Below are 18,692 nucleotides of genomic sequence, written 5' to 3'. Positions count from 1 at the left end.
AGGACCAGGCTGAAGCTGTGGCTGGCTCATCTCTCCCCCATGGAGAGGATCTCAAAGCATCTAGAAAGCTCTCTCCTGAAGATCTAAAGCCACCTCAGTCTGAAGGGCCCCTGTTAACACCTGTGAATGGGCCCAGGAGGCTGGGGTTACCTACTGCTGCTCCATCTGGCCCAGTCCTTAGAGAACCTTCTAGCTGAATAGACCTCAAGCAGCTTTTTAACATGTCATTTTGGCTGATATGATTTACTTGTAGTTCTTTAATAATCTGTTTTAGCATCTTTTTTGTATATTCTTTACAGTATGTCTCTTTACTGTATTTGTTTTATACTACTTATATCCTTTCTGTAGTTTTCCTTGTTTCTTAAAAAAAAAAGAACAGGCGGGGCGCCTGGGTGGCGCAGTCGGTTGAGCGTCTGACTTCAGCCAGGTCACGATCTCGCGGTCCGTGAGTTCGAGCCCCACATCGGGCTCTGGGCTGATGGCTCGGAGCCTGGAGCCTGTTTCCGATTCTGTGTCTCCCTCTCTCTCTGCCCCTCCCCCGTTCATGCTCTGTCTCTCTCTCTGTCTCTCTCTCTGTCCCAAAAATAAATAAACGTTGAAAAAAAAAATTAAAAAAAAAAAAAGAACAGGCTTGTTAATTATGAAAGTAATTTCTATTTTGTGTGCGGAGAGGAGACAGGCATGTTTATTCTTAGAAAACAAAAATACGGAAAAATATATATCAAACCTAATCGTTGTTGCTACCAGGATGCATGGCCAGTTTATATTCACTTTATAGTTCTTTTGTGGTAATTGCATTTTTCTATTTTCTATTAAAAAACAAAACAAAATAAAACACATGGGGCGCCTGGGTGGCTCAGTTGGTTGAGCGTCCACTTTGGCTCAGGGTCATGATCTCGCGGTTCGTGGGTTTGAGCCCCGTGTCAGGCTTTGTGTGGGTAGCTCAAGAGCCTGGAGCCCGTTTGGGCTTCTGTGTCTCCCTTTCTCTCTGCCCCTTCCCCCACTCAGGCTCTCTCTTTCATTCAAAAATAAATAAAAAATTAAAAAGAAAACCACAACAGAAGGCACCTTTGGCATTTCCAATCACAGTTCCGTGTAGGAATGTGGGCCCAGTATCACCGAGTCTGATATTTCAAGAGAAAGCAGAAATCAGATTATTTTGGAAAAAAATCTACTCTTTAGCTGATAGCAAGAAACTCAAAATATGTAAAAATACTCCAGAGACTGAATAAATCTTCCACAAACTGGATGTGGCCTTCAGGTGCAAAATTTTAAACCTAGGCCAGAATGGGCTTCATAGCTTGCATCTGATCAGTATAAAGAAAAAATGTGAAAGGATTTGGAATTCAGTGAATATTCTGGCTAGCTTATCCATCTGGGTTATTGTAACCTTTGTTTATCTTTGACTAGGTTATATTACAACTCTGTAGGAGGTAACCTGTAGAAAATGGATAGTCATGCAAATAATTCCTGTCCACAGAAATGTATCTGGTAGAAGGCATCAATTACGGCTTTGTGGGAGTGACCAGTTTTACACCATGTATAAATTCAACATTCACCCTTTGACTATAAATGTGCGGTGATACTTTGAGTTCTCTTTTGCAGTAGTTATATCTTACTAGTTCCCTGCTTAATGGACTCAGTAAAGTCTCTGGCAGATTTTGTATCTGTATAAGAGAGAGGTCTCTAAGCTCTTTTTAAATTTATCCATTAACCCTGGACTACCAACTAGGATTACCCAAAGATTCGCCTCTGTTTTGCCATCCCATGTTGATGTTTTATTGTTGAAGGTTTGTGACACTGATATAACAGGGGAAAGGTGCAGACATCTGGGAGGATAAGCAAGAGGGGAGCAAGGAAAGAAACTGATGTCACAGACGAGCTCCCCTGAAGTGTGAAAGCCAATTAATTAAACTGAAGCATTAACATAAATTTTATTTCCAACTCTCAGATTTTTTAACTGCTCCACCCCCCAAAAAGAAAAAAAGCACTCAGAAAAGGAAAAAAACAAAGAACTGAATCTTGGATGTATAGCTGTGTTTCAAACTGCAGGTCCCGACCTTTTAGTGGAAATAAACTCAATTTAGTGGGTCATGACCACATTTTTAAATAGAATGAAATAGAAAAAAAGGTGCCTGGGTGACACAGTCGGCTGAGCATGTGACTCTTGATTTCAGCTCAGGTCATGATCTCAGCATCGTGGGATCGAGCCCCATGTCAGGCTTTGTGCTGATTGTGGAGCGTGCCCCTGCATCTCTCTTTCTCTGCCCCTCTCCCCTGCATGCTCTCTCTTTTCTCTAAAATAAAAAGAAAGAAGAAAAGGAAGCAAAAAAGATTATCAAGAGAGCATCGTATATGGTAAAAAATGTTTTACGAACTTTTGCCTTTGGGTGCATGTGCTAGGTCATGATATGAAATGTATTTCTTAGTTCAGGTTACAGGCGAAAGAGTCTCAAAGCCACTAACCATACTTTAGTGCTCACATACCCCCTAAAAGAATTGTGAAAAATTATGCATCCCTGCATTTTTTAAGGTAGTATCTAAAATTTTCCATTGAAAATTATAAAGGATGTAGTTTCTAGCACATTATAAATATCCACATGTTGAATAAAGAATGTTGTAACATTCTTTTAAACTTATCCAATGGAGGGGCTCCTGGGTGGCTCAGTCGGTTAAGCATCTGACTTCGGCTCAGGTCATGATCTCATGGTTCGTGAGTTTGAGCCCTGCATCAGGTTCTATGCTGACAGCTCAGAGCCCGGAACCTGCTTCAGATTCTGTGTCTCCCTCTCTCTCTCTGCCCCTCCCCTGATAGCACTCTGTCTCTCTCTCTCTCTCAAAAATAAATAAATGTTAAAAAAATACTAAAAATAAAAATAATAAATAAATAATTTATCCAATGGAGGGGGCACCTGGGTGGCTCAGTCAGTTGAGCATCTGACTCTTGATTTCTGCTCAGGTCATGATCTCACAGTTCATGGGATAGAGCCCTGTCAGCGCAGAGCCTGCTTGGGATTCTCTCTCTCTGTCTCTCTCTATGCCCCTCCCATGAGTGTTCTCTTGAGTGCGTAAAATGAATAAACACTTTTAAAAAATAAACATCCAATGAAATCTAAAAACCAGAGCATTTTAATATCCACCATCAACCATTTAAAAAATAGGTGAACAAGCTCTTTTCTAACAGTAAGAAATTTTACATTGTTCTTTTTTCTTCTTGTAATAGTATTTTCATTCCATTTCTGCTGGTCTGGAGTAGCTCACAGATGCCCTCAGCACACACCGGCGCAGCTTTTACGACGTACCCAGATGAATACAGACTTGTGGTGGTGACCTCACTGTGAAGACTGTCTGCCCTCTAATATAACACTTTGAACCTTTTCACTTGTTACCTAACCGGAAAGTGACATCATGTGCGTTATCTAATAGCTGTTAAAAATTGAAGATATAGGATTTAATAAAACTCACTTCCCTAACATGATCCTATCGTTGCTTTTAGCAAATTGATAAATTAAACAGGTATGATTTTTAACCAAAACAGAATACCTAAAATACTTATAAAGTTGGAAGATCTCAAGCTACGAATTGATAATTATATAGCATCGGGCAAGGCAGGATTCTGGAAGAGTGGAAAGCAGCTCCAGAGGACTTCACAGTGCAGATTCCAACAGGGCCCAGGCTGGCACTTTTTTTCTTCATTTTGTAGTTTTTTTCCTGGATCTGGGTCGGGGGGTGTTTCCAGTTGATCACCACAACTTGATGACTTTTAACGGCTGGCTTTATTTGCCACAGAGGCTGCAGCTGATAATCTCAACTGCCAGCTTTTCACGAGTATGGAAGACACATACCGCTCAGAGCTGTTGCCATAATAATAAGATCCCGCTATCATGGAAGCATTATATAATCCGGAATTACTAATTTTCTGGAATTTTCTCTAGCAGAACCGTTTTTCTTTTTTTTTTTTCTTTTTTTTTTTTTCAACGTTTATTTATTTTTGGGACAGAGAGAGACAGAGCATGAACGGGCAAGGGGCAGAGAGAGAGGGAGACACAGAATCGGAAACAGCCTCCAGGCTCCGAGCCATTAGCCCAGAGCCTGACGCGGGGCTCGAACTCACGGACCGCGAGATCGTGACCTGGCTGAAGTCGGACGCTTAACCGACTGCGCCACCCAGGCGCCCCAGCAGAACCGTTTTTCAAGCGTATGATAAAGTCATCTTGGAAAGTCACAGTTGGCCCAAGAAAATTTTAGGATAGAACCTTTCTTCTCAGATCCTTTTTCCATCATTGCATACAGATGGTTTCACCAAGGGTAAAATGGACCTGATGCAATTTTACTCTCCTCCATTACTTTGTAAATAAACATGACCCCCAAAGTCTCTGTTAGAATCGTCAGGGAAGCTTTGTGTAGTTTTGTTGTTGTTGTTGTTGTTGGATTCGGGGATTTTCGTTGGTTTGTTTTCCTTTTAATTAGCTGTCCTTTTATTTTCGGGATCAAGACTGGTATCCTGATAGTGGTAAGAATTAACTGTTTTCTTCCTTTACTGCCCCTTATTTATAAAACAAAATAAAAAAACAGAACAGCATAGTAATGACTCCCCTGATTCTACTAATTTAGGAAAGTAAAATCTCCCATTACATTAAACCAGGGTTTCTCCATCTCTTCACTCTAAGCATTGGGATAATTCCTCGTTGTAACCTGTAAATTGTTCCTCTAGGGATGGGTGCGATCACCTAATATGTGATGCACTCCAGTCAGCAGATATCTTAATTTCAAGAGGTTTTACCTTCTTAAAAAAAAAAAAAATCCCTTTTTAATGCAGTACATGTGAAAACCATAGATTTTTTTTTTTTTTCTACAGAAAGATGCTATGGGAATGCAAGCTGGTGCAGCCACTCTGGAAAACAGTATGGAGGTTCCTCAAAAATCCAAAAATAGAACTACCCTGCGACCCAGCAATTGCACTACTAAGCATTTATCCAAGGGATACAGGTGTGCTGTTTCGAAGGGACACATGCACCCCCATGTTTATAGCAGCACTATCAACAATAGCCAAAGTATGGAAAGAGCCCAAATGTCCATCGATGGATGAATGGATGTGGTATATACATACAATGGAGTATTACTTGGCAATTAAAAAGAATGAAATCTTGCCATTTACAAATACGTGGAAGGAACTCAAGGGTATTATGCTAAGTGAAATTAGTCAGAGAAAGACAAAGATCATATGAATTCACTCATATAAGGACTTTAAGAGACAAAACAGATGAACATAAAGGAAGGGAAACAAAAATAATATAAAAACAGGAAGGGGGACAAAACAGAAGACACTCATAAATATGGAGAACAAACTGAGGGTTACAGGAGGGGTCCTGGGAGGGGGGATGGGCTAAATGGGTAAGGGCACTAAGGAATCTACTCCCGAAATCATTGTTGCACTATATGCTAATTTGGATGTAAGTTAAAAAAAAGATAAAAAATAAAACAAATTAAAATAAAAAAAAATAAAGAAAGATGCTAAATAGTGTGAAGAGATATAGAAATTTAGAAGATAAAGCTGTTGCCTTTTAAGAGCTTGCAACCAAATTTTGCTTATGATTTATATCATTTGGGTCTCATTCATTCACCAAGAAGGTAATTTAGAGTCAAATTTTAATGCCACCCTGACTGTAAAGTAATGACACAATGATATGTTTTTATGTTTTAGAAAAGCTACAAACATAATTCTACCTAAATGCCACCAAAAAGCCATTTAAGTTTTTTTTTTATTAAGTAAAATAAAATTGTTTTAAATAAACTCTACCCCTGACGTGGGGTTCAAACTCATAGCATCAAGATTAAGAGTCACATGCTCTGCCAACTGAACTAGCCAGGCATCCCAAAACCATTTAAGTTTTGCTTTAAATAACACAGATTCCAACGAATACAATACTAATTTCTACCCGCTGCATTCAATGTTGCTACTCTGAAATAAAAAAAATCCTGAAAAAGACTCCAGACAACTCTATCAAAAAGCATCTGTTCACATAAAACAAATGTCTTGGGGCATATTTAAACAATGTTCTATGGGAGAATGCAGTCCTAAGGGAGAATGATGTACGGTCACACCTCTTTACAACTCTCTACAGCACAGAGAAACCTAGAATGAATAGAAATAAGAATAATAACACATTCAGTGCAAGTCTTCAAATTGCTCTAGCTGCTCACTTAAATACATTTAACACATAACAGGAACCATCACATTCAGCTTCCAAAAGGACTCACTCCCAAAATTGCCTATAAAAATCTCCATTATTTGACTTTTTTTTCTTTTCTTTTCTTTTTTTTTTTTAACTCATAAACAACAGATTTATATTTTATAATTCTGGAGACTTTGAAGTTCAAGATCAAGATGTCAGCAGATTCACTGTCTGGTGAGAACTTGCTGCCTGGTCCATACACAGCTGTCTCCCCCTGTCCCCTCACATAGTGGAAGGGGTCATTTGACTTTCAAAACAACCTAAATGTATCATCAAAAGTCTCTACCTACTCTCCAAATAAAAGCACACTGCTATGGGGTTACTTGCCTGCCTCAGTCGGTAGAGCATGAGACTCTTGATCTCAGGTTCATGAGTTCAAGCCCTGTGATGGGCATGAAGCCCACTTAAAAAACTAACTAAATAAACTGCTAAAATCTAGTCATTTGTTCACTTGTTCACTTTTTAATTCATTCAACCAACATACCAGCCAGGCACAGTGTTATGCCCTAGAGAAACAAAACCAGACAAGGCCCTTTCTCCAAATTCAAGGGAGTCCCCAGGCTATTTGCTGCCTTCTGGCCTGCTTCTCTACCACCTCCTCTGTGCAGGTGGGTACGAAGCATGGTGCTGAGACCTGGGTAAAAACAGCACTAGCACAGCAAGTAGTTAACAAGTCGCTAACAGTCTAGTCAAGAGGTATTGCTATCTGTCTGAAGACTTGCTTCAGACTCCCAAGGAGGTAAAAGGCTGGCTGTTTTACCTCCTTCCCAAGTTTTCATCAAAATGCACATAAAGAAGACAAAACCTGGCAACAGCTCTGTCAACCATATGTCAAAGTCTGACTCAAATTCCCATCAGTGCACAATCACAGGGCTCTGACCAAGAAGGACAATGGAGCCAGAATTCATTACTATACTCTCTGCCACTTTTATATCTTCTGAAATCCTAGCCACTGAATGACCATTGTAAAACAGCTTAAATTTGTTTTTGACTGACTGATCGTGTGAAAGGATGAAGAGTATTTATGGTAATGTCTTAAATATAAATAGGTTTTATGTATGCCCAAGCTAACAAAAGAATAAAGAAACCCCATTAGAAACCAGAAAGGACATGGGTCTACAAATCCGCAGGAGTATATGCAAGTACTGAAGCTAATGTTTTCCCTATGGCCACTGCTGAGTTCTAATGGCTAAAAGTCTGGGTTTTAATGATCTGTGCCCCATAGGGACAAGGACAAAGTCTGGGGCTCAAACACCTTGGGAGGTAGAAAACACGAATCTTCTCTGAAGAAACACACCCTCTGACTAAATCTCAAAGAAATCACCCAAAACTTCCAAGAAATATGAATTCATGATCAAAAATGACTATACAAATGAAAAAACAAGCCACAGCAAGGGTAAGTCAACAGAATCAAAAAACTCTACAGAATGAGACCCATTAGGACTGTGGGTGTCAAAAATAGATTATAAATAGATATACTTTATATCCTGTAATATTTGAAGAAATAAAGGAGACCAGAAACTATGACAAGAGAATATCAACTCCTAAGATCTAGGAGTTGATAAAAAAACAAAAAAACAAAAAAACAAAAAACAAAAAAAAACAAAAAAGGTTTCCAGAAACAAGCAAATAAAAAATAGTATTGAAATGAGATAGAGCAAATAAGTCACAACTTCATAAAGAATTAGTAAACTGAAAGATATGAAAGAAATTATCCAGAATTCAAAGAATCAAAACCGATGAATTATAAGACAGAGGTCAAGAACACACAAGAACGTCTTATTTCTAATCAGAGTTCTAGAAGAAGTTAGATAATAAGATAGAGGCACTATTCAAAGGGATGATGGTTGAAAATGTCCCGATGCTAACAAAAGAAGAATTATCAGATTCACGAAGCACAATGTATCTTCCAGCAAACTAAATGAGAGAAATCCACATCAGGATATATTATACAGTAAAACTGCAGAACACCAAAGACAAACTGAGGATCAAGCAGATAGAGACATGAAAACTTACAACATAATCACAGTTTCAAAGAAAAGTAAGTATTATAAGAGCAAAGTAGTATCAAGGTAGTTTTGAAAGACAGGAACTGTCCATTTAGAATTCTACACCACAGAAAGAGGGGTAAACCCATCCTTTGAGAACAAGGATAAAATAAACATATTCAGAAAAATATATACCCATGGAGTTTATTATCAAAGATTCTCACTAAAAGAACCTCAAAAAGAGGGGAAATGATACCAAAGAAAAGGTTGACATGTAAATATGTAAATATGAGATGTAAATATAATAAGTACATAATTCTAAGTCGGTACCAACTGCATAAAGCAATAATAATGCTAAATTTGTGGGGTTACAAGAAATCAAGATAGAACTAGGGGTGCCTGGGTGGCTCAGTTAGTTAAGTGTCCAACTTTGGCTCAGGTCATGATCTCGTGGTTTGTGAGTTCGAGCCCCGCATTGGGCTCTGTGCTGACAGCTCAGAGCCTGGAGCCTGTGTCTCCTCCTCTCTCTGCCCTTCCCATGCTCATGCTCTCTCTGTCTCTCAACAATAAATAAACGTTAAAAAATTAAAAAAAAAAAAAGAACTAAAACCCTAGACAGCAGCATAAAAATAGGGAGAAAGGTAAATAGAGATTCAGGCTCTTGTCGTGACACAGAGTACAGTAACTTTAGACTTTTAAGTTCAATATGCATGTTAAAGGGTGACCACAAAAATTGTAAAAACGATACATAACATTTAAACTAATAGACAGGAGGGGTGTATGGGTGGCTCAGTCAGTTAAGCATCTGATTCTTGATCTCAGCTCAGATCTTGATCTCAGCATCATGAGTTCATCATGGTTCATCAGAGCCATGTTGGGCTCTGTACTGGGCATAGAGCCTAATTAAAATAAAACAAACAAACTACTAAGTAATACAAATGAATAAAATGAAATTAAGGAAAAAAACTTGAAAGGTCAATTCAAAAGAAGGCAAGAGAGGGGAAAAAATAAACAACAAAAAAGCAGAACACAGGATGCACAAAATGACTATAAAAATGAATCCAAAAATATCAATAACCACAATCAATGTAAATGAACAAAAGATAGGAAAACTGAACCTCCAGCTACAAGCTTGGGATTCTAGCTCTCAAAATAAATTAAAATTAAAAGTAAAAATATATATACCATTCATGATAGCAACCAAAACAAGGTAGCTAGAAATAAATCTAATCTAAAAATCAAAACTTTTCTATAGAAAATGATGAAACTTTTTGGAAAGATGTTAATAAGACCAAAGTAGGTCAAAAAAAGTAAAAGTTGTCCTTATATGTTACTTCTCCTGAAATCAATCCAAAGAGTCCATGCAATCGTGGTCAAATCTCAATATGATCTTTCATGGAACTCAACAAGCTAAATTCGTAGACAGCCGCAAAGAGGCGAGAATTATGAAGACATTCCTGAATAACACAAGATAGAAAAACTTGCCCCCCAGACATCAAAAATTAATACAGGGCCAGAGTATTGAGGAGCCTGGTACCGCTAGTACAGGGAGAAACAGACCAACAGAACAGAACCAAAGCTCAGGAATAGACCCACACATATAGGAAAACCTAGGTGATGCTGAAGGTTTGTTGTTGATGGTGATGTAGTCAATAAATGATGCTGGGACTGAAATGAAAACAAAAAACTCACAACAAGGGGTAGCTCAGTCGGTTAAACATCCCCCCCCCCTTTTTTTTAATCTATTTAGAGAGAAAGAGAGAGAAAGCACACAAATGAGCAGGGGAGAGGCAGAGAGAATCCCAAGCAGGCTCTGCACTGCCAGTACACGGCCCAACATAGGGCTCAAACTCATGAACCTGTGAGATCATGATCTGTGCTGAAAACAAGAGTGGGATGCTTAACCTACTAAGCCACCCAGGCTCCCCAAAGCATCCCACTCTTGATCTCAGGGTAGTGAGTTCAAGCCCTGGATTGGTCTCCACACTGGGCATGGAGCCTACTGAAAAAAAATACAAAAACAAAAGAAATTGGATACCTATCTGACAATATACATAACTCAATTCTAAATGATGGATTATTTTTAAATATGAAAGACAAACTATGCTTTTAAATATATAATATCTTTAAGAGCTTGTTTTAAGAAAAGATTCTTAAATGAGAATTTTTAATTGACTTTTTCAACTATATTAAACAAAAGGGGGAAACAATTTAAATATATTAAAAGAGTTCCTTCCAATAAAAGAAAGGGGGAAAAAAGGAAAGAAAGAAAAAAGTTGATAAGTCAAAAACTTGGAAACGCCGTATTGCTATCCACACTAATACAGAAAGCTCCCAAAAATTAGTAAGAATGGGGGCACCTGGGTAGTTCAGTCCATTAAGCATCCGACTTGGGCTCAGGTCCTGATCTCAAGGCTCAACTCAAACCCTTCACTGGGCTCTGCACTGACAGCTCAGAGCCTGGAGCCTGCTTGGGGTTCTGTGTCTTCCTCTCTCTCTCAGCCTCTCCCCTGCTCATGTGTGCATGCGTGTGCACTCTTTCTCTGTCTCAAAAATAAGCACTAAAAAAAATTAAAAATCAGCATAAAAGAACAAAACACTGACACACACAAATGTCCAAAAAATATTTGAAAAGCTGTTCAATCTTATTAGTAATCAGGGAGAGCAAATTATGACCACAAGAAACTATTTTATCTCCATCAGATTAGGGGTAAAAAACTTTCAGAGTTGCCAAAAATGTGCATCAACTGAAATTCTCCTATACTTCTGATAAAACAATAAATTGGTATGACTAGTTGGAGTTCAGTATAGTTGACCTTTGAACAATGTGGGGATGGGGTGCACACACTACCCACCCCTACAGTGGTGGAAAAATGAATATAATTTTTGACTCCCTCCAAAACTTAACTACTAATAGTCTACTATTGACAGGAAGCCTTACCAGAAGCCATAAACAACTGATTAAAACATATTTTATATGTTATATGTATTATATACGGTATTCTTCCAATATACTACAAAAAAGAAAATATTAATTAAAAAAACTTTTTTAATGTTTATTTATTTTTGAGAGAGAGAGAGTGCAAGCAGGAGACAGGCAGAGAGAAGAGGGAGACACAGAATCCGAGGCTGGCTCCAGGCTCCAAGCTGTGAGCATAGAGCCCCATGAAGGGCTGGAACTCACAAACTCACCATGAGATCATGACCTGAGCTGAAGTCAGATGCTTACCCAACTAAGCCAGCCAGGCACCCCCCCCCAAAAAAGAAAGGGTTTGTTTTTTTTTTTAATTTTTAGTGTTTATTTATTTTTGAGAGAGAGAGAGACAGAGCTTAAGCTAGGCAGGGGCAGAGAGAGAGGGAGACACAGAATTCAAAGCAGGTTCCAGGCTCTGAGCTGTCAGCACAGAGACTGATGAGGGGCTGGAACCCACCAACCGTGAGATAATGACCTGGGTCAAAGTTGGATGCTTAACCGACTGAGCCACTCAGGCTCCTCTAAAAAAGAAAGTATTATTAAGAAAATCTTGAATAAATACATTTACAGTACTGTACTATATTTATAAAAAAAAATTGGAAACAAGTGGACCTATGCAATTCAAACCTGTGTTGTTCAAGGGTCAACTGTATTTGGTTTTACTAGTAAAGGTGGAGACACACATCCTAAGTTCTACTGATATACCTCTGCACAAGTATACCAACTAATAGGTACAAAAATATGCATGCATAGCAGCCCCATATGCAATCAAAATGTCAGTAACACAGCAAAACAGCTGAATGAAAAGAATGAACTCACCTACATATGTCAACATGGATTAATCTCAAAAACAACCAAAATAAACAAGTCAAAGGATATATATCCTATGATTCCATTTATAGAAAGGTCAAAACCAGCAAAATCAAACATACCATGTAAGAATGCCAACATGTGTGATAAACTATATAGAAAAGCTTAGAGTGCTGAACACAAATTTCAAGATAGTGTTTATTTGTGGCTCCTCTAGAGGGGAATATAACTGAGGAAGCACAAACTACTAATTGGCTAAATTCCATTTCTTCAGCTGAATGAGTTCATTTAATTTCTCTGGAAACTATGCATAACAGCCATATATACTCTTCTCTGTGCATTATGTATTACACAATACATTTAAATGACTCCAAAAATATCCAAAAATATGTTTTAAATTATTTTCTTGTTCATCTTTCTGTTGTTTTTTTAAAGGCCATTGGTATGTGAAAGTGGTCTTTTAATTATAATAAAACAATGATATTAGCATCTGGTACATTAAGGGCTGCTTTTTTAAAAAACTGCTATTAGGGGCGCCTGGGTGGCTCAGTGGGTTGAGCGGCCGACTTGGGCTCAGGTCATGATCTCGCGGTCGGTGAGTTCGAGCGTCAGGCTCTGTGCTGACAGCTCAGAGCCTGGAGCCTGTTTCAGATTCTGTGTCTCCCTCTCTCTGACCCTCCCCCGTTCATGCTCTGTCTCTCTCTGTCTCAAAAATAAATAAACGTTTAAAAAAAAATTTTTTTAAATAAAAACTGCTATTAAAGATATTCATGCCTACCTTACCCTTTATAACGCACATCAACTTGTTTCCCAAAACAACAGTGTGCAAAATAAGTCAAGGTTTTGCACAAAAATATAAACTTTATGCACTTGAGCCAGTACAACCACCATTCTTGTATACACTAACTCACATGCACCCTGCATCTGGCTAAAGAAATCCTTTAAATTTGTTTTCGTGACAGCTAAATTAAAAGACAAATATATTCAGCTAAATAAACACTGAGGGAGGGTATCAGTTAATTATGGCACATCTATCTTAAACTGCCACATGAAATCTCAAAAAGAATCTTCTTTGCTTAAGGCAACTAGGAGACTAAATTAGGAGTCTCCGTCTAGTGCCTGAATTTGAATGGTGACAACTCAGGATCTTTAAGCAAATTCATGGACTCAGTTTCCAAAAAGTGATAATACTCCAATAAAAAAAAAGTTGTTGTTCCCTCCCCCCCCCCATTTCCGCAGTAGCGTTGGCAGGTATTTTTATGAGCGCTCATTCTAGAATATCCCTGGCAAGGCAATACCAATCCCAGGAGATAAAGCTCTGAAATCAACATTCACATGAACCAGCTAAGGTTTTAAGAACCCCCCACCCCCGAATCTCGTTGAAACAAACATTTTATCTTCGAAGCCTCCAACGTCCTGGTGCGTAGAGGGCAATGTGGGGGGGAAGATTGCCGGGGAGTTGAGTCCGTGAATCACATGGACAAAACTTAGCTGGGATCTTGCAAAACATTCATATTATCTAACCCTTTCACTTCGTGATAAGTAAACTATGTCTCAGGGAGAAGCGCACCTGCTCAGGATCTAACATATTTAAATTCGTCTCCTCTCCTAGCTCAGTGATCCTTACCCCCACCCATTCTGAAAAGCATCAATTTGTTGCTAACACGCAGGAGGCGAGAAAACTCGCACTTCCTTACTGTGGCCAGGTTGCAAGGGCTAGAAAGAGTCGAGTATTAGGTCAACCCTTCTTCTAACAGGTGGGAAACCGAATGGTAAGTGACGCAGCTTAAGCGGTTAAATCACCGACCGTCAGCACCTAGCAGCAAGAGCCTGACAAAAACAATGTAAGATCACTGGAGACCCCACTTCCCGTCTCCAGGAGGGCAGGTGTCAAAAACACCCGATCCCTCCATTTCAGCAAAGAATCCCGCGCTTCCCACGCAGAACCGGGAAGAGGGGAGGCGGGGAAACGCGAACGGTCTATGCGCAGCACCAAGAACGCCGCGGCGGGGCAAGCACCGAGTCCCGCCTCTCTCATCTGCATCCGTCGATAGGGGAGAAAGAGAAACACTAAGGTTGCGGCGCCTCCCGCGAGAAGAGGTACCTGAGGCTAGCGCCGCAGTCCCCCGTCGCTACCGCACCGGAGCCCAACACCCTGCTTCCGGGGTCAAATCCGGCAGGGAGGCCCGAGATCGCGGTAGGGAGCCTCAAGCCCCTCCCCACCCAAGCCCCGCCTCCACTGCCCACTCTGCGGAGGACCCGGGCAACTTCCGGGACGCTGCGCGTCACTAAGCAGCCGATCCCCATTTCCGGAAGCAGCCTTCCGTGCTCGGTCCCTCTACTGTACAGCTCGAGTTTGATCGAGATTTCTGCGCGTTTGATTGGTGGAGTGAGAGTGTTGGTCTCCGCTGATTGGTGCCGGCGTCCCATAGACGCCGCGGGGCTCACAATTTCTGTCGTCTGTTTCCCGCCGGCCGTAGGTCTCGCACCGCAATCATGGTGGACGTCATGGAGTTGCCCAGGTCGCGCATCAACGCCAGCATGCTGGCTCGGTTCATCGACCAGCCGGTCTGCTTCGTAGGGAGGCTGGAAAAGGTGCGCGCGCTCGCCGCCCTCGGCTCCCCGCTTGGTAGCCGAGAGGAAGGACCCCGTGACCGCCCGGGTGGCAGCCTCTGGGTGGTGAGGGAGGGTGAAGGAAGACAGGCCTTAGAAAATTACTACGCTCCCGATTGCTTCATTTTGCACAAGGCGACTGTTGGCACGCTTTTAGCTACTGCAGCCCCATTTTGGCGCCACATTCATGGCGCGGGATCGCGACCTTTTAGTATGCGCTCCGTTCTAATTCTAGCTCCCTCCACTCTGGTTCTTTTTGTATTTACATAAAGAAAATTATAGACCTGACTCACACATCTACCTTCTGATGTCTTAATTTAGCTAGTCTTGACTTCTCTATTTTTCTAGTTTCCTTCTCATGCAATTTTGTCTCTTCTCAATCCTCGTTTTCTCATTTAGGTCACATCGCCATAAAACATTCTTCCAATGTTTTACAGCACATCTATGTCCCTTCCAGATCCTGTATCAGTATGTTTTCTTACTCCAGTGTTAAGAGTACATACAGAGCTTTCATCCTACTGATGAAAAGCAGACCCAAAGCTTCCCAATCAGTGAACCGAGAAAGCTGAGGAAAAGAAAACTACTAGAAAGGCTTAGTAGTTCATTTCACCCCCACATCCTCTCCGTGAAATAGGTGGTGTTACGACTTCACAGGTAGGGAAACTGGGTAGGAGTGATGTATGGTTAAAACGCTCACTGCCACAGCAAGTAGCAAAGCTGGCATTCAAACCAGATCTGACTTCACTCTTTACATCTAACAGTAGTTCTAATACTTCTAACAAACAGTTCTCGCTTTACTTAATCATGCTTAATTTTTTGGTTTAAGATTTTAAGTAATCTATACACCCAAGGTAGGTCTGGAACTCACAACCCTGAGATCAAGAGTGGCCACTCTCTACGGACCGAGCCAGCCAGGCGCAGGCATCATGCTTAATTTTTAAAATAGACCCTCCGGTGGGATACATACTATTTAAATCATGGGTGCTAGTAGATCTCACTTTTAGACAGTATGGACCCTATTTAATTTGTTGTTAGTGCAGGGTTACCAGATTTAGCAAATAAAAATACAGGATATATTTGTACTAAAAAGTATTGTTTATCTGAAATTCAAATTTAACTATGTGTCCTTTCACCAGATACAGTAACACAAGATTATAATTTGAACCAAATAAACCGTTCCAAGAGTGTTTGGGTCAATCTGCTGATCTTTTATCAAACTTTTAACATTTTTAATGAGATTTTAATGGTTTTGTTTATGTGGTTGTTGTTGTTTTTTTTAATTTCGTGTTTCTTTTTTAGATTCATCCCACTGGAAAAATGTTTATTCTTTCAGATGGAGAAGGAAAAAATGGAACCATTGAGTTGATGGAGCCTGTATGTTTAAGTATTAATTCTATGTATCTTATAGTTAATTCTTCATCTTGCTGATGTTTCTGAGTCTTGCAGTGGATGTATAAAGCATGGACCCTATTTAATTTGTGGTTAGTGCAGGGTTACCAGATTTAGCAAATAAAAATACAGGGTATATTTGTACTAAAAAGTATTGTTTATCTGAAACAAAATAGCTTGATGAGTTTATAAAACCTCCCTGCTCTAAAGTTAAACTTTTGTCCTCTTCTTACATTATAGATACCTTTACGTTTCTAACCAATGATTCTTTGGGCTCCATGATTTTCTAATTTTTAAAGTATCACTGGGTGTCACTGGGTGACAATTCCCATTCCTATCAAAGACCATAAAATCACATTAAAAAAATCTCTTAAGTCATTTTTTCCTTTCTCAAGAGTTTTACATTTTTTAAATTCTATTTTCTATTTTTGTTTACATGTACTTTTAGTTATCACTTACTGTTCTTACATTTAAAAAACTTTTTTAAATGTTTATTTATTTTGGGGAAAGAGAGAAAGAGAGAGAGAGAGAGACAAGGCATGAGTGGGGAAGGGGCAGAGAGAGAGGGAGACACAGAATCCAAAGCAGGCTCCAGGCTCTGAGCTGTCAGCACAGAGCCTGATGCAGGGCTAGAACTCATGAACCGCAATATCATGACCTGAGCTGAAGGTGGTCGCTTTACTCACTGTGCCACCCAGGCACCCCTGTTTTTATGTTTTGTTTATTGTACTCAATTTTCTTGTTTTTTTATGAAGACGAATACATGTGCTGTTTAGTTAATGTGTACAGGACACACTGCACAAGATATAGAAACTAGAAAATTCCTTTCAGTGTGTCCTTTTAAACAAGTACTCCTTGTAGAAAGCGGGACATTCTCAGTATCTTTAAGTGATTTTGTCTTCAACTTGAACATTTAACTGGATCTTTGGACCAGAAGCTACTGCTAAAGGTAATTGAATTATGACATGCTGACATTAAGTACTCAAACATTTTTAACAAATTACAATTCAGTTTTTATGTTGGTAAATTTTAAAATGATTATGTTACATAGAATGAAAGATGAGTAAACTGTAGCACTATTTCCACGTTATCACCTTGAAACCCCAAGTTGACAATTTGTTCTTTTGTGTCAGCTTGATGAAGAAATCTCTGGAATTGTGGAAGTAGTTGGAAGAGTAACAGCCAAAGCAACCATTCTGTGTGCATCTTATGTCCAGTTTAAAGAAGATAACCATCCTTTTGGTAAATAAAGCATTCTAGTATTTAGAAATTTCATGTAATTAGGAGGAAAACAATTTTATTCTTAATTGGAGATGTCTTGGTCTTCAGTCTCAATCCTGCCATCTTTCAATTTCTATAGAATTTTCTCATCCCAAAGGAAAATAGGAGAACATTTTGGCACACTTTTTTTTTTTTTAAGTTTATTTATTTTGAGAGTGCACACACGCACATGCAAGTGAGTGAGGAAGGGGCAGAGAAAGAGAGGGTGAGAGAGAATCCCAAGCAGGACAGCGTAGAGCCCAATTCAGGGCTTGAACCCACGAACCGTGAGATTATGACCTGAGCCAAAATCAAGAATTGGATGCTTAACTGACTGAGCCACCCAGGAACCCCACTAAGCAATGCTTAAGTAAACTCAGTAAAGATTAATATTTGTGGGAAGAGAAACTTAAAGAACATGGCAAACAAAAATAATGTCATCAGGCTTTTTGTTTTAACATACGGATTGAAAGCATTAAATAATGCATAATGCCTTAAACACAACCAGGCAAGAACTGTGCCTGTACATTGGATATCAAGATGAATAGTCGCCTATACCCTGTGTCTTATTTTTTAGAGCCACAGGTAAATAAATATGATGATCTGTATCTGTTTTAGAAGACAGATTGTGAAAATAAGTTGACCTCCAAAAGGGAAAGAAAAGAGAAATAAGTAGAAATCTTTTAGATAATAAATGATGTTACATCTTTCCATTGTAGATTGTGTTTGCTAAAATGTTTTTGTTTTGTTTTGTTTCGTTTTGTTTTAGATCTTGGACTTTACAATGAAGCTGTGAAAATTACCCAGGAATTCCCTCAGTTTTTTCCTTTGGGAGTTGTGGAGTATGATTGATCTTGATGAACACGCTGACGACTGTTAAAAGAAGCCCCTGATATCTGAGGATGAGATTTCTGTGATTTTTAATAGTTAATTTGTTCTCTTTTTAATTTCACTTACCTAACTGTATTTAGATATTGCAATATCTCACTTTTGACAGAACCTATCTGTATATTGACAGTTCTCCTTTAAGTCCTCGTAAAGACTCACTTCTCTGGTTATGTGTGGTCAGGTCAAATGCAGTTGCCTTGAGTTTAGTTTTCTGTTTTATTAATAAAAGCTGAAATGGTACATGCTGTTGATCATTTCATTCTAACTCTTTTAGTCATGTATTCATTCACAAACTTGGAATTTCATAGCTATAAGGTCAGGCTTCAAACTGCCAAGTACAACTCTGGGCCAACTGTGTAATGATTTTCATTTATTAAAGGCAATCAGAATCCTACATCTTTTATATTTGTGAGTACCTATATCTGGGTTCTCCAGAGAACCAGAACCAAATAAAACAAAACTATTGTATGGATATACCCCTTTTATCCATTCATCATTTGGAAATTTGGGTGGTTTCTACCATTTGAATATAAT

The 18,692-nt window shown here is 39.3% G+C and overlaps 2 protein-coding genes across 2 annotated transcripts in view; one reads left to right on the top strand and one right to left on the bottom strand.

Moving 5' to 3' along the window:
* Positions 1-14,246, bottom strand: part of UMAD1 (UBAP1-MVB12-associated (UMA) domain containing 1) — a 220,445-nt gene extending 206,199 nt beyond the window's left edge. Inside the window, exon 1 of the mRNA XM_011280402.3 lies at positions 14,113-14,246. The gene's annotated coding sequence lies outside the window, so the exon portion shown is untranslated. The remainder of the gene's footprint in view (positions 1-14,112) is intronic.
* Positions 14,187-18,398, top strand: RPA3 (replication protein A3). The gene is made up of 5 exons (XM_004001404.6): positions 14,187-14,205; positions 14,489-14,603; positions 15,921-15,995; positions 17,144-17,252; positions 18,040-18,398. Exons 2-5 carry the CDS (start codon positions 14,505-14,507, stop codon positions 18,120-18,122), a joined length of 366 nt encoding a protein of 121 aa, XP_004001453.2. The 5' UTR covers positions 14,187-14,205; positions 14,489-14,504; the 3' UTR covers positions 18,123-18,398.
* Positions 18,399-18,692: the final 294 nt, after the last annotated feature.

This window comes from Felis catus, chromosome A2, assembly GCF_018350175.1.
Source record: "Felis catus isolate Fca126 chromosome A2, F.catus_Fca126_mat1.0, whole genome shotgun sequence".
Lineage (NCBI taxonomy): Eukaryota > Metazoa > Chordata > Mammalia > Carnivora > Felidae > Felis > Felis catus.
Note: the sequence above shows the minus strand (reverse complement) of the source record. Positions and strands in the feature narration are given on the sequence as shown.

Excerpts from the sequence above, each read along its gene's own strand:
- RPA3 (XM_004001404.6), top strand. The coding sequence starts at position 14,505 with ATGGTGGACGTCATGGAGTTGCCCAGGTCGCGCATCAACGCCAGCATG. Across the intron at positions 15,996-17,143 it reads CCATTGAGTTGATGGAGCCT|CTTGATGAAGAAATCTCTGG; the intron begins GTATGTTTAAGT and ends CTTTTGTGTCAG. Across the intron at positions 17,253-18,039 it reads AGAAGATAACCATCCTTTTG|ATCTTGGACTTTACAATGAA; the intron begins GTAAATAAAGCA and ends GTTTTGTTTTAG.